Source organism: Homarus americanus, unplaced genomic scaffold (genome assembly GCF_018991925.1).
Source record: "Homarus americanus isolate GMGI-L3 unplaced genomic scaffold, GMGI_Hamer_2.0 scaffold27231, whole genome shotgun sequence".
Taxonomy (NCBI): Eukaryota; Metazoa; Arthropoda; class Malacostraca; order Decapoda; family Nephropidae; genus Homarus; species Homarus americanus.
Genome location: NW_024718545.1, coordinates 2,629,167 through 2,643,968, shown reverse-complemented (window position 1 = coordinate 2,643,968; position 14,802 = coordinate 2,629,167). Strand labels below are relative to the sequence as shown.

The following is a 14,802-nucleotide window of genomic DNA, read 5'->3' as shown; positions in this document are numbered from 1 at the left end:
CAGTACTGTCATCATATTTTGGCAATTACTGTAGTGTACCTGTACTTTATACTGCAATTACAGTATATCTATACTGACACAGTATTTTAGGTACACTGTACAATATTTCTTAATACATGATGTAGACAGAGTATGAAAACCTGAAGATCAAAATTATTTACAAAAATAATTTTCACCAATTCTACCTTTTAAATAAAAGTAATATTTACGTCATGGCAAAATCATTCACAACATTAAATTCTAATGAGTTCACTGAAGATGCTGACAACTTTAAATAAATTCCCTGGTAAATATAATGCTGAAATCTTACACAACCAGTAAGAGAATAAAGGAATAAATTGGAAAAACACTTACCTGTATAGGTACTGTAATTAATAAAATCAATACTGTACTGTATACATAGTCAGACTGATACTATGGGTGATGATTGAAAAGAACCTTAAAGGACAATACATGAGATATCAACAGCAGAAGGTGGATTTCCTTTTTAAAAAGGGCAAAACTGTCATTAAGTCTCTCTCATAATGCAGTATAGCCACAGGTATTATTTAAAAAAAAATAGCTACTTCTAAAACATATTTCTTGAATCAGTTAAAAAGAAGAGTAGCTAAATCAATATTCAAAGTAATGGTAAAAAAGTGCCTATAACATTTCACTGATTACTTCTTACAACATGGTACTGAACACCATCAATCTTTAACAGTTGGAGGCACAACATAAGCTGGCATGGGTAAGGTTACCCTACTCACAACTTCATCACTTGGAGGAATGGCATATATTGTGTCATTTTCCTTTACGATTGGTTCAAAGTCTTCAGGCAAGAGATCTTTGGTACTTGTTTCCATTTGTACCGGCACCATCCCAGCTTCATTCATTTCTACCACTCGTTCCTGTTCGACATTGTCCCCCTTTTTTGCATCATTATCTATTTTGTGATCTCTAAATAAATGATACTTGAGTTTCCTGAATGTTGGAAATGTTGAATCGCAAAGATGACATTCGTAACAACTTGAAATCTTACGACGCATCGTGGCTGCGTCTTGTCGACTTTCTGTATCTCTTGAACCATAATTTGTTAGTCTGTTATGAACAGACCTTTCATGAGCATAGAGGTTACCCTGAGTATAAAATGTTTTGCAGCACACAGGACATGAAAAAGGTCTCTCACCTGTGTGAATACGTGTATGTTCTACTAGACGAGAATTGCTCCTAAAATCTTTTTTACAGAAGCCACAAGAGTAGAATTTCAGTGGAGGTTTATGCATTCTACTCTGATGAGATGTTAGGTAAGGCTTTGATCTAGTACAAAAACTACAATCAGGACATTTATATTGCAGGGAACCCTCTTTATGGGTATTTGCAAGGTGAGTATTCAAATAAGATTGAAAGGCAAATTTCTTTGGGCAGATTGGACACTTAATAGTTTTTTTTTTATGCGTTGTACTTTTATGCAACAGTAATGTATTCCTAGACTGAAATCCTTTTTTGCAATTCTCACCCTGAGAAAAATGGTCCCTCTTATGATGCCACAAAAGACCACTGCATTTTAACATAACTCCACAAACTTCACAGGGGCCACTTTCTTGTTTTTGATGTCTCATCAAGTTTGCCTCACTGTGATAAAGTCTTTTGCAATGCTGACAGTTAAATGGGTATCTGTTCCCATGGTCATAATCACTATGTGCACGAGAAATGTGCCCCTTTAAATATTGCTTGTGAGAGTACTGCTTACCACAAATATCACACACAAATGCTCTTTCCTTTGAATGTTTCACCATATGCTTCTTTAATCCATGCTTAAATGGAGTTGTAAACCCACATATACTACAAACATGGGCTGCATGATTACCTTCTAAATGTTCTAGAAGTAACAAGGGCGAGTTAAATGTCAACGTACAATGTGAACACGTGCGGTTACCTTGATTAAAAGCAGGTTTTCCAGAATCACTTTCATCATCATCAACTTCATCATCAGTAATCCAATCACTATAACATTCTTCTGTCTGGTCCTCCTCCTTACTAACTATTACATCTCGTGTTCCCAGCTCACTGTTCTTACCTGTCTTCTCTCTATATTTAAAAGGTACGAAAGCCCGGTCAGAATTTTCAGTGGGTGAATTTTTATCGCATGTTTCACTAATGTCCTTTATTTTAATGGTGCCTTTTCTGGGGTCAAATACTACACCAGTAAATTTTTCGTCAGCCTTTGGCTTCCTTGTCCTCTTCCTTGGCTTCTTTTTTGCTTCATCACAATTAAAATCATCAACTTTGCGTGGCTTCTTCTGTTTTCTTTGTTTCAGATGTGAATGTTGTGTATCTGAAATTGAAAAAACAAAAAATATATATATATGCTCTATATATATATATAATATATATACTGGTATACTGTATAATAACTGTATACTGTATGTACTAACTTCAACTTAACAATGAGAAATAATTCTATAAAATAACACAAAATAATGACCCTAATAATGAGATCAACATTCCTCAAATAAGGGCCAGCTGTATCTGCACTATCTTTCTATAGCCTTTACTCCAACATGTGTGCAATGGTTAAAAGGATATGGAAACCACATGACAAGGAAGGTATTGTAAGAGTGGCACAACACGAGTGCAGAAGTTGACAGGCAAGGGTTGGAAAAACAAGTACCGGTAGTAATATTTTACATACACTGTCTTACACATTCCAAATGGTACAAAGTGACAACAAAATATATTTTACAGTAATAACAAACAGAATTATGATAATTAACTAAAATTGCCATGAAAAAACAAAAAGTATTCCTAGATTCAGAAAGTTTTTGAAAAAATATTTGTTCCTGTACAAACACAGATTTAGGAAATCAATACAATACAGTGTTGTATAGGCACAATCTTTCAAACAATGACAACACTCACATTGTGTAGAAACTGCAGCAGCACATTCAGCCATCTCCTTTATATCAGTGTCACTGTTAAACAATATACACGTATCAGTGTCACTGTTAAACAATGAAATGTCGCTATCATTACCATCAACGGCTGGCACCTTACGTATCACTTCCTCAATAGTTTGTTGCTGAAGATCAGTTTTTTCCTTGACAGACTCTTTGGGTTCAACAGGACTAGCAAGGGAATATTTTCTTATTTTCTCAGTTGCACATCTTATTGCTGAATCAACCTTTTTACTACCATATGTACAAACAGAAACATTCACTTTCAGAGGAGGAATGTCACATTGTGTTTCAGCATCACAAGATGGAGAAAACAATCCACAGAAGAGAACAGGGATACTCGCTCCAATATGTGTTGTAAAATCTGTTTGACAAGAGAAATTTCTGTAAACGGTAGTTCCAGTTTCTGATGCGTCAACCATAACAGCTTCATCTTCCATTTCCATCCCCTCCACAACAACAACCACCTCACCATTAACACCAATATTGTCTCATATCGAAGAGTCCATTCACTCCCAAAGACTATTATAAGAAAGACGGGAAAGCGACTTCCTTTATCGATAAAAGAAACGTAAGCCACTGAGTTCCGATCAACGCCATCTGTTGGCAACGGGCTAACTTAAAGCCCACGGTGTGTAAGGATAGTGTGTCCATGGTAACCAGTGAAGTAAGCTGATAATACCTTGACGTCTTTGCCTTGACATTCTTAATGTGTACACATGCACACACACATACACACTTACACACACACATACAAAATCACACAGTAAATTCTATATGATCAATGATATATAGCAACATAATAATTTAATATTGAGTAGAATATTCATGTACCCGGTAATACAGTATACTGTAATTATAATTACATACTTACAAGATGTGCATAACATGAATATAGTGTACTTTTATGCATTCTATACATACACAAATAAATACATGTTAATGCACTGATTTTTCTGTTTGATAGATAGATTGATTGCTATTTAGAGAGAACATTTGGCAGGTAGGCTCACAAACGTCATTATTCAGGGTAACTTTACCTTTTGTATTAGCCCGTTTAATTCTATCACTGCCTGTAATTTTCCAAGAGCCGTGAGCTATCATGTGCAGCCCATGTGATGGGTATTTTCCACTCTCTGTAGACCTTAGATCAGCTAATGAGAGCATATCCGAGATGAGCTCCGTCCTCTTCTAACACTTACAGCTTACAGTGTTAATTTCGGATTATCCTTATTGACTGTTCATAATATATTTTCATAAATAAATAGAGAAAAGACTATTTGGGTTTTGCAAACTTAACCCATAAACATTTTACATGTAACAGTTGAGTTACCTCTCAAGAGTCAAGCTCAGGTAACCACAAACAGCTACATAAGATAACAGTGGTGTCAGCTACATAACTACACAGTTACATAATGTGACAGCTCCACAAGTGGCTGTTACAAGTGGTGACAGCTCTAAGGTTGTTACATATATGACAGCTTCACAAGTAGCTGTTATACAAAGGTAGCAGTCACATAGCCGTTACACTTTCATAATCTTCAATAAGTTGACTTAAATGTTATTTTTATCAATATTGTTATTAATGTGTTCTTGAAAAATACTTTCAAGCTGTGATACAATATCAATAATTGTCTGACTTGCATACTTAAGATACTTTGAATTTTCAGAATCTCTATGATGTAAATAAATATTTTTCACATATACATGGTCTTTTAATTTATGGCATATGTAACCTGATATATAGTATATGTTTTAGCATTTTGTTCAACCGTATCTCATCATATCATTCACAATTTAATAAAAATTGATTTAATCTATTAGTAAGCAAATATTTGAAAGCATAATTTGCACTTTTGTTCTCCCAAAAAGATCTCAAACTTGCAATACTTAGCTGCCACCCTGCAATAATGGAATGAAGCTGTTATTTCCTATTAATGTTATGGAGGCCATCCAATTCTTAAAAGTACTAAGATTTTCTATTTGGCCATTATCCAATGTTAATGCACATCTATTACTTTTATAATGATTTATAAGACTACTATTAAATGTATCAAAATGTTTATCCATTTCATTGATAAATTTTGCTGTTTCTTTTGCTTCAACAGGCACAGAGAACCTACGGTAGTTCAGCATACGTATTGATGCCAGCTGCCACATTTCTACTGAATACCTGCGCAGCTAAACATACTTGCATTTTTTCAAATGAAATGTAATATATGTGCTTAGCTGTCAGTTTTGGGGCTAATTTCAGGGACATGCTACTATCTCTATTAAAATTTTTCAATATAAGTAAATCCAATACCTAAGCATACGTGGTGTGGGAAGAATAAATAACCATGATAAAAATTTGTACAATTTTGAATTTACGAAATATAAGCTTAATGCTAGAGAGCGTTGGGCCTTAGCGTAACGTCGTCTCTTTTTTATATACTATATATAACTCCTCATTAATTGTGCTTTAAAAAATTCTAGTCCATATCCACCGCAATATTTTGAGGCATTTTTAATAATTCTGGATGTTATCAAACATATTAACAAATTTGGCCTACCCTTTTCAAGATCGGAACCTTATCTAATAATCTGTTGCACCTTGCTTTGTATTTTTGTACAAGGTGGTATTTTTTGGATCTAGTGCGAGATGTTTTCTTCATAGCAAAATTATTAGCTGAAAATTATGAATAATGTTATTATCATATACACTATCAAGTTCAAATATAGCACATATCAGAGCAGAACTGTAATGTTCATATCTGATGGTACCTTTAAAGGAATTTCTACACAACTCAATAAAATCAGTACATCACTGTACACAAAACGTTTGAAATCGTAAAATTATTTATGTTTTGTAAGATGAGATGAACTGCTGTTGTAAAAGAAATTCTGCACTGTATAGTACTGCATAATACTTTACAACATTCTTGTACCGTATTTACAGCATGTGTTGCACCAATGCCATATGGCCAAGGAAAGATCAATACAGTATCAGTATTGTATATGAGATGTTACAGTGCAGTACAGTATCAAATATTACTGCAATTTACACCATATGATTGGAACATTCAAGGTAAATAATATATATCAATACTGTAAGAAATCCATATTACACAGAAGTCTATGATTCAATAAACATGTTTATATATACAGTACTGCAACTGTAGACACAAGTATTGTACAGTTTAATGATAGTAATACCAGTATAAGCAATAAGCAAAATATTTTCAAGCAAAACCTACCACATTCTGAATGCCCAGCAATCCGTTCATCAACTGAAACAACTGGAGCAGGGAGAGCAGGGCACAGTGACTTAGTTCTGTAAGTTTCACTTTTGCCTGGTGTGACAGGTGGTGGTGGTGGTATGGTCCTAGCAGAATTGCCATCTGAAAATTTTGAATACAATTATAGTATTGCTGTACAGTATACCAATTTGTTGTTCTTCCCTTGTACAAAACATGTACATAAAGTACAATCGCATTACAATGTACATTTTTACATAACCTAAGTTATGCTTAACTTTATTTTGGTGGTTTCAGCTAAGAAATACTGTGCAGCACTATACAGCACATTTTTCTTGTATTACATGTACAGTATGCAATATACATGTACACCTTAGCAAGACAGCAAAAAGTCAGATATCATTAGGAAAAGGTCAATAACAAACCATACAACACAGTTTAACACCTATGACAATTCACACTTTATAATTATCACATTCAAGTTACACATAACCATAATTTGCAAATTTACAATAAACAGTAATGTAAGAATCAATTATTGCATCCCTTTGTAACAGTAAATATATGTTATATGCAGTAACCATCATAAGAGCATATCAAATAAACAAACAAACATTCAATTGTTTCTTACCAAGTTCTGATTGTCTAGTAACTACTTCTTTCCCTGAAAGAGCTGGGTCAGGAAATGCAGGATCCCAACTTTCTCGTGTCAAAATGACATCAAATTCCACCGTACTTGCCAGGTCTGTAGAGATTATTTAGTATATAAAAGGTCAAAATCCTACATTTTTTTTATGGAATTTTCCAGGTTCAAATACAGTACAGTACAGTACATCATAAACTTTACCATCTATAAGAATAATACTGTACTGTACTAACATTTAACATTATATGCATATGTGCATGAGAACTTAAGAATGGCGAGCAAACTATAAACAGGTGTACTACACATACCTAAATCATCAAAGTCATATTGAAGGTCCCTGGGTCTCACATCAGTTGTATAGTCTACACTGATTTCTTTTTCAATGTTACCTGAACCTGGAATAGATTTGATCATGTCCAGGAAATACAGCATGGAAAACGGTAAACAGTGTTTACAATATTTACATGTACAATAATAGTACAATTTAAAAATTTCATATCACTTAATACTGTAATCATCAAATCTAATGCACATTTATGAACAGATAATTCATTATAAGTACTGTACAGTAACTCTCAACAAATTCTATGTATATCGGTGACAAAAGCCTGATCTCATACTGCACCTTGAGTTGATCCATCAAAAGCACTTTCATAGCTGCAGTTTGCTGCAATAGAGGAACTATCCCTAGCATTATCTGAAAGTTTGAATGTTTGCATATCATTGGTATGCAGCTTATCTTTGTCCACAAATAACTCATAACAACACTATACAGTACTTTATATAAGTTATATAAAAAAGGAAATACAAAATCATATACCTGGTAGGTTATCTTCATATCTATTATTCTGGTATATATAAAACAGGAAATATAGTTTCTCTTCATATCTACTGTATTCATGCATGTTCTTACCTGTAAGGTTCTGATCTGGACATGCAAGTTTGGTGAGCCTAGAATGGGGTGTTCCATTAATATAATTCTTAGGTGAAAAGTGGAAGCTACAGATGTTACAGCTTCTGTTTAGTTGCTCATATGTCTTCTTGTGTAATATTGGTTGGTTAACAGCACTGAGCCATTGAAGGCATCTGAAATGTAAGCATAGAGAATAGTGAATATGTCCATTTATAATAATTTTCCCGCAAATGTGTAACCACATGATGAACTTGTACTGTCATTACCAAACACCAATCAAACTGAAGTAAGTGATGGGAAAGGTGAGAAGACATTACAGTAAAGGAGAGATTCAGTACCATGTTTGCACTCATATTTCATTAAACTGTATCATTAAATTCATAAAATGTTTTAATTGATCCAAGAAATATATTGGCTGACATCAAGAAGACTTTGAAGTAAATGTTTACAAGAGTTTTACCAGCCTCATCTTATAATTATAGTACCTGCCGACTACTCACATTCTATTCATGTACTGTACTACTCTATATTGGTATTTCGTGTGAAAATAAGGCACAATGGTGACATGTTTGGAGCTTTTTCTTGGTAACACTTGCTTTTATATGCTTTTATCTTTTATAACATAAAACACTTGCCAACAAGACAATACATTTAACTGATCATAATTATGCTAAAAAGAAAATATATTACTAAAAATGGGCTATCTCTGTTGATTAGGATTCGCACCACGACTTCAAATACATTGCTGCGAACACCAAACTTTCGTCATTGCTGTAATCACCAAACTTTTGATATGTTTAACATTTCATTATCTATTTCCCTTTATATAGGTACTATACATTGAAAACAATGGTGCTATTACCTTTTTCTGTCTTTGGGGAAAACGTGAAACACAAGCACAGGGTGATCCGTTTTTGTACGTGTGCATACGACACAAGGGTGATGGTGACGCCCACTCATGGTTAAATGTCCTGGTCTTCGTCTAAACAAACAGACGACGTACAGACGACCCGCGCCTTGCACACTAACGTCATCTATTGATCCCGCGGCCAACTATATGCTATGTGGCTTACGCAGTTTTCACCTTGCTTTCCCATCTTTCTTATACTGTATAGTCTTTGGTTCACTCCAGTATCCCCCATTATAGCAGATACTATATCATGCTTGCATGATAAGTGTAAAATTATTCCTTTCTTCTCTCCATTTGTGAAGAACTACATGATCTGGAAGAACAGAGAGCAATAGTCATCAGGTGAACTTCATATATAAGTAAAACTGCTTATAAATGATGTGTTAAGTCAATGGTTTCTCTTCTCACATTGTGATGGACTAAGGAAGGTTGGAGAATAAATATCATTCCTTTCGCTACAAACTATTTCTAGATAATATTTATTTACATAGGAAAACAAATTCACATCCAATTATTATACAATATATAGAAACTTAACACATCAAACACCAGTTACAGTGTATAGCTACAGTAAAACCTCTTAATCTCCTTGAATGTTTCTTCACAAACTGGTTTAGTTACCAGTATGTCAACTTCACTTACAAACTGACTTGCATTAAGATCACCAAAAGAACTCCAATGGTTTGCATTAAGAAATTAAAGGAATAAAAGATGAACCAAAAAAGAAATGCCTAACCGAACTATTATTTTAGGTTAGGTTTAGTAGGTTAATTTAGTTTGTTAGATTGTGTTTAATAGGTTATTCAACATTAGGTGTTTAAATATGGTTAAGGAAGGTATGGAAAGGTTTCGTTGGTTGCTGAGATGCATCTGTCAACAGGTGAAACACACATATGGTTTCCTCGGGTGGATGGAGGGGAAAACAAAATTTTAAAAATTGCATTTCTTCCATCTGTTTTGGGATATATTTGAGAAAAGAAGTTAACTTCTATAGAATTTTTGTCTAAAGTTACTTGTTAATGTGGCACAATGTCTTATAATATTACCCAAAAATTTGGCAAAGACTTGATTTATATAGTCTTTGTTGTTGTCAAGACTAAAAATAAACAAGTGGGAAAAAATCTATAACGAAATATGTAACAATTAATTTGAGGCAGCAACGTAAGGCAAACATCCACTCTAAATCTCCTGATTTATAAAATACAAGTACAAAAGTCCTCGTTTAGCGTCGGTCACATTCCTTAAAATGCAGTGTTATACGAAACAACGTAGCAGGTATTAGGCAGCTACCAAATAGGGAGGTACTACCGCCTGGGAAGATATTGGAAGCATAATGTCTTGTCTAATGGTAGACCCTGCTGCCATGGTGAACGGAAATAAAGTCACAGGAAAAAAAGTCACATGACTTGAACATATTGACAACACAATATACAGCTCCTCCCCGACTTACAGCAGGGTCAGGGACCCAAATCCAGGTCGTAAGTCGAGCAAGTCGTAAGTCGGGGAGGAGCAGTATATATAATGGCATTGCACGTAGGTTAGGTTAAGTTAGGATACGTTAGGTTATATTTTTCCGTGCCATTTTTTCTGTGACTTTTTTCTTGTGACTTTTTTTCCTAGATTCACTGCCATATGACAACGAAAATTGTGACCAAGTCCCAGGTTGCTGATCTGACCTTCTGCCTCATTTACACATAATTGCAGGGTCTCAACTGTTTCTCTTACCATTAACGACACAACATACATACCTGTAGTATATTGTTTCTCAACTTTTGATCTATTTTTTTTTCAGTTTTGTATTTCTGTATGGTTCTTTATTATTATTATTATTATTATTATTATTATTATTATTATTATTATTATTGTTATTATTATTATCATCATTAATATTTTATTAATTTGTTTCCAGTTTTGTATTTTTTATTACTATGAATTACGTATTATCATTATTATATCCCCCCCCCTCTAGGCCCCGATGTGGCTCGGTGACCTGTTCCCAGGTGGGCTAATTTTTACTTTAGGACAAGAGTCCCTAGGGGTTGACCAATATGTTTTTCCAGTGTAATTTGGTGTGTTTTAAACAAATCTGACCTTCATTTTTGATGGAAATTGCTCGTTTTTGCCCCCACCCCCCCAAAAAAAAATAATGAGGGAGAGCTGTGGAATTCTGGGTTTTTTTTGGGGGGGGGGGGAGAGAAAACGAAAACTAGTCATCTAACCTAACAAAACCTAACCTAACCCCTAAATGGGGGAGTGCCATGTCCGAAAGTACAATACCTTAGAAGTGGAAGGACCAGGGATACGTAAGAATTAGATAGAATGATTGTCTTTCAGGTAAGATTCAGCAATAAAATTAAATTAATCGTAAGAGCACAAATGACAACCAACCTCCACCACAGCCATTGTGAGACTGGTCAATGAAATTAAAATCGTACCCAGGCGCTTCCTTTGAAAAATTCCAATATGATTGGTCGAAAAAAATTTGCATGATGATATTGATACATCATTGGTCACTACTGGATGACGTCAGTCAATATTGCGCATGCGTGATGAGCCGATAACATCTCACAGAGGAAGACTGAAAACTATATAAAATCAATTAAATTAAATTGTGTCGCTATTATTCATTTCCGCCTGGTATATATGGGGTTGAAAATGCTCAGAATAGGGAGACCTAAATGCTTCAGTAGTTTGTAACCTTTGGGCGTGGTATGTCCTAAAGTAAAATAATACCAAGGTAAGTTGTTTAAGATTTTTGTTCTTATTGACAATAGTTAAGTACAGTGTTCTAGGTTCCTTTGCTTATAAGGTTAGGTTAGGTTAGGTTGAGTGAGGTTAGGGTTGAGTGAGGTGAGGTCAGGTAGGGTTTCCTAGGTTCTATGGCTTAGTGCGATTTGGTTTATGTTTTTTGTACACACTATAAGCATAATACTGCATTAAACACATAAATGCACACAAACTTCATCTAATGGGATGAGTTAGTTAGGTCAGGTTCTAGTAGGTTCTATGCATTATCATTTCCATTTCTGTGTTTAATATCATGCAAATAGAGTGTACAAAATATTTAAAGCAAATCGCACATTTCCTTCGTTTGATAACAGTTTCGTAAACCTTTACTGAAAAGTCTAATAATTGTATAAACTATTGATTACAAAGGTAAAATTCCTAAAATTCAATGGTTGTGTGAAAGTAAATCAATGAAAAAAAAACATAGGAAAAAAAAATCAGGGGGGCAACCCCCCCTGATTAGGTTAGTTTATATAGAATGGTGCACTAATATAAAATGACCAACCGAAGTACAGGACGTCGAGGCTACCAGTGTTTTCACCTGATCACACAGGTGTACAGTACAGAAAATATAGTACATCTGAGATTGGTAAAATCGGTTTATACACACAACTACAGTGATAGTTTATGAAGATTGCGTGCTTTAACTAGCAGCTTGAAGAAACTTAACCTGACTAAACTTACCCAACCAACCTAACCTGGGTTGGGTACTTTTATTTAATCACTGAAAGTGATAAGTCAGGTTAAAGTTTTTTTGAGTGATAATTTTAAGCAAAGTGGTTATTTGAACTGGATTTCAGGCAGGCCGAATAACCATAGGCTATTTGACCGTAACCCCATCTATGTACTAACACTGGACCCATTGTTGAGCATAATGTAAATCCGGTAAATTTTTCCTTTAGGACATGAGTCCCTAGGGGTTGACATATATGTTTTTCCAGTGCATTTTGGTGTGTTTTAAAGGAACCTGATCTTCATTTTTGGCAGGAATTGCTAGTTTTGTCCCCCCCATCCCCGCAGTAATGGGGGAAAGCCTGGGAAATCAGGGTTTTTAGGTGGGGAAGAAAACGAAAACAAGTCACCTGACCTGACCTGACCTGACCTGACCTAACCTAACCTAACCTAACCTAACCTAACCTAACCTAACCTAACCTAACCTAACCTAACCTAACCTAACCTTACTCTGGTATTATTTTACTTTCGGACAAAGCACCCCAGAAAGTTATAAAATAGTGAAACATTTAGATCTCCCTATTCTGAGTATTTTGAACCCTATTTATACGAGGCAGAAATGGATAATAGCGACACAATTGAATTGAATTGATTTCAAGTAATTTTCAGTCTTTGTCTGTGAGGAGATGTTATCTGCGCATCACGTATAAGCAATGTTGACTGACGTCATCTAGTCGTGACCAATGAGATATCGATATCATCACGTAAATTTTTTTCGACCAGTCACATTTGGTTTTTTCAAAGGAAGCAGCCTGGGTATGATTTTAATTTCATTGACCAATCTCACAATGTCTGTGGTGGAGGTTGGTTGTCATTTGTGCTCTTGCGATTATTTTAAGCTTACTGCAGAATTTTACGAGAAGACAATCATTCTATCCAATTCTTACGTGTCGCTGGTCCTTCCACTTCTAACTAAGGTATTGCACTTTCGGACATGGCACGCCGCCAAGGCTTTAACTACTGAAACATTTAGGTTAGTTTAAGCTCGGCCTACCAGGGGTCCAAGGGCTCTGGGTCAGGTTAGGCCTACCTTGTTCCGGGGACAGAAGCCCCGTCTAGGAGTTAGGAGTAAATTTTTACTTTAAGACACGAGTCCCTAGAGGTTGACCAATATGATTTTCCAGTGTATTTTGGTGTGTTTTAAACGAATTTGACCTTCATTTTTGGCGAAAATTGCTAGTTTTTGCCCAGTCAGTCAACATTGCGCATGCGTGATGTGCAGATAACATTTCCTCACAGAAACGAGGACTGAAAACTACTTAAAATCAATTAAATTCAATTGTGTCACTATTATCCATTTCCACCATGTATATATAGGGTTCAAAATGCTCAGAACAGGGAGATCTAAATGTTTCAGCAGTCTATAACTTCGGGGTCGCTATGTCCGAAAGTAAAATAATACCGTCAATTCACTCCCTGAGTGTTAACATTAGAACATAAGAATGGAGGAAACTGCAGCGGCCTATTGACCCACACTGGGCAGTCCCGTTTACACCCAACCCCTTAAATATGAACAAAGCTTCACTTACTTGCATTTTAATTAATAATTGATCTTAATGTAGCCGTCATTGTACCTTAAATCACCTCCACGGGACTTATTTTAGTGACAAAATTAATAAAACTCGATGTTTTTCAGTGGAAGATTCACCGCTGTCACTCACATTGTTTACTAATACAAACGATATATTGAGCCACAGATGGAGCTGGTGTACCACCTTAAGCCAGCCACACATGACTACTACTACCATTAATGTACTTATTACATGACGGCTCTATAAACTACTACCATTAATAACATTATCTTTTTATTATTACAAGCACTTTACCGTTAATGATAACGCTGCATGGCTGTACAGTACAGAGTATAAGCAATGCACACTCCAAACTTCACGGTTTAGGGAAGGAGGAATTGTCTGTGAATGAGGAAAGTTCAAATGGGTGAAGTTTGAAGAAGTGCAAATGGCCTGAATAGGGAAGTAATAAGGATGAGGCTAGTGCCCTCCTGGGCCCTTTATACTTACGGTCCATGGAGAACTCCTGGGCCCTTAAATTTAGGACCCATGATTCCCTCTTGCGCCCATTATAGTTAGGATCGATGTTGCACTGCTGGGCCCTTAAATTTTAGGTCTATGGTTCTCTCCCAAGCCCTTTATATTTAGGGTCCGAGATGCACACTTGGTCACTTATATTTAGGGTCCATGGTTTCCTCCTGGGCCCCATTATATTCGGAGTACATAGTGCCCTCCTCGGCCCTTTATATTTGGGGTCCATGGCGCCCTGGGCCTTTTATATCTGCGGCCAAGATGCCCTCCTTGGTGCTTTATATGTGGGTACATGGTATACTCCTAGGCCTTTAATATTTGGGGTGCATGCTGCCCCCTTGAACCCTTTATATGTGGGGTCCATGGTACCTTCCTGGGCCCTTTACATCAATATCCGTAGTGCCCTTCTGGGCCCTACATGCCCCCTTAATCCACCTGGCCTCTTTCATTTAGAGCATAACCGTCTGTAGTTCCTCTCTCCCCAACACTCACTCTTTTCCTCCTTGGGGACCAGAAAGGCTTCTCATTCTCTCGGTGTATCATCACTTATGCAAATTCTGGTAGGCCTTCAGTCCTAGAATCCTTCACTATCATAACTAG

The 14,802-nt window shown here is 35.8% G+C and overlaps 2 protein-coding genes across 7 annotated transcripts in view; both read right to left on the bottom strand.

Annotated features, from left to right (window-relative positions):
• The window catches only part of LOC121859731 (zinc finger protein 85-like), a 38,478-nt gene that overhangs the window by 18,043 nt on the left and 5,633 nt on the right, over positions 1 to 14,802 (bottom strand). The window contains exon 1 of one of the 2 annotated variants that reach the window (XM_042356681.1): positions 1,919 to 2,045. The exons of the other annotated variant lie outside the window; for it this stretch is intronic. The gene's annotated coding sequence lies outside the window, so the exon portion shown is untranslated. Of the gene's footprint in view, positions 1 to 1,918; positions 2,046 to 14,802 lie in introns of those variants that run through there. 2 annotated transcript variants of the gene reach the window in all.
• On the bottom strand, positions 354 to 14,157 carry LOC121859729 (zinc finger protein 37-like). 5 transcript variants are annotated; one of them, XM_042356675.1, is made up of 9 exons: positions 13,690 to 13,978; positions 8,594 to 8,954; positions 7,732 to 7,904; positions 7,444 to 7,515; positions 7,127 to 7,213; positions 6,804 to 6,917; positions 6,173 to 6,316; positions 2,902 to 2,954; positions 2,199 to 2,317 (listed from the first exon to the last, which is right to left on the bottom strand). In XM_042356675.1, exons 2-8 carry the CDS (start codon positions 8,689 to 8,691, stop codon positions 2,941 to 2,943), a joined length of 702 nt encoding a protein of 233 aa, XP_042212609.1. In that variant the 5' UTR covers positions 8,692 to 8,954; positions 13,690 to 13,978; the 3' UTR covers positions 2,199 to 2,317; positions 2,902 to 2,940. The 5 variants fall into 5 exon arrangements, with proteins under 5 accessions (XP_042212605.1, XP_042212604.1, XP_042212607.1 ...); XM_042356671.1 differs by lacking the exons at positions 2,902 to 2,954; positions 13,690 to 13,978 and adding an exon at positions 13,987 to 14,157 and having other exon boundaries at positions 354 to 2,317; XM_042356670.1 differs by lacking the exon at positions 2,902 to 2,954 and having other exon boundaries at positions 354 to 2,317; positions 13,690 to 13,977.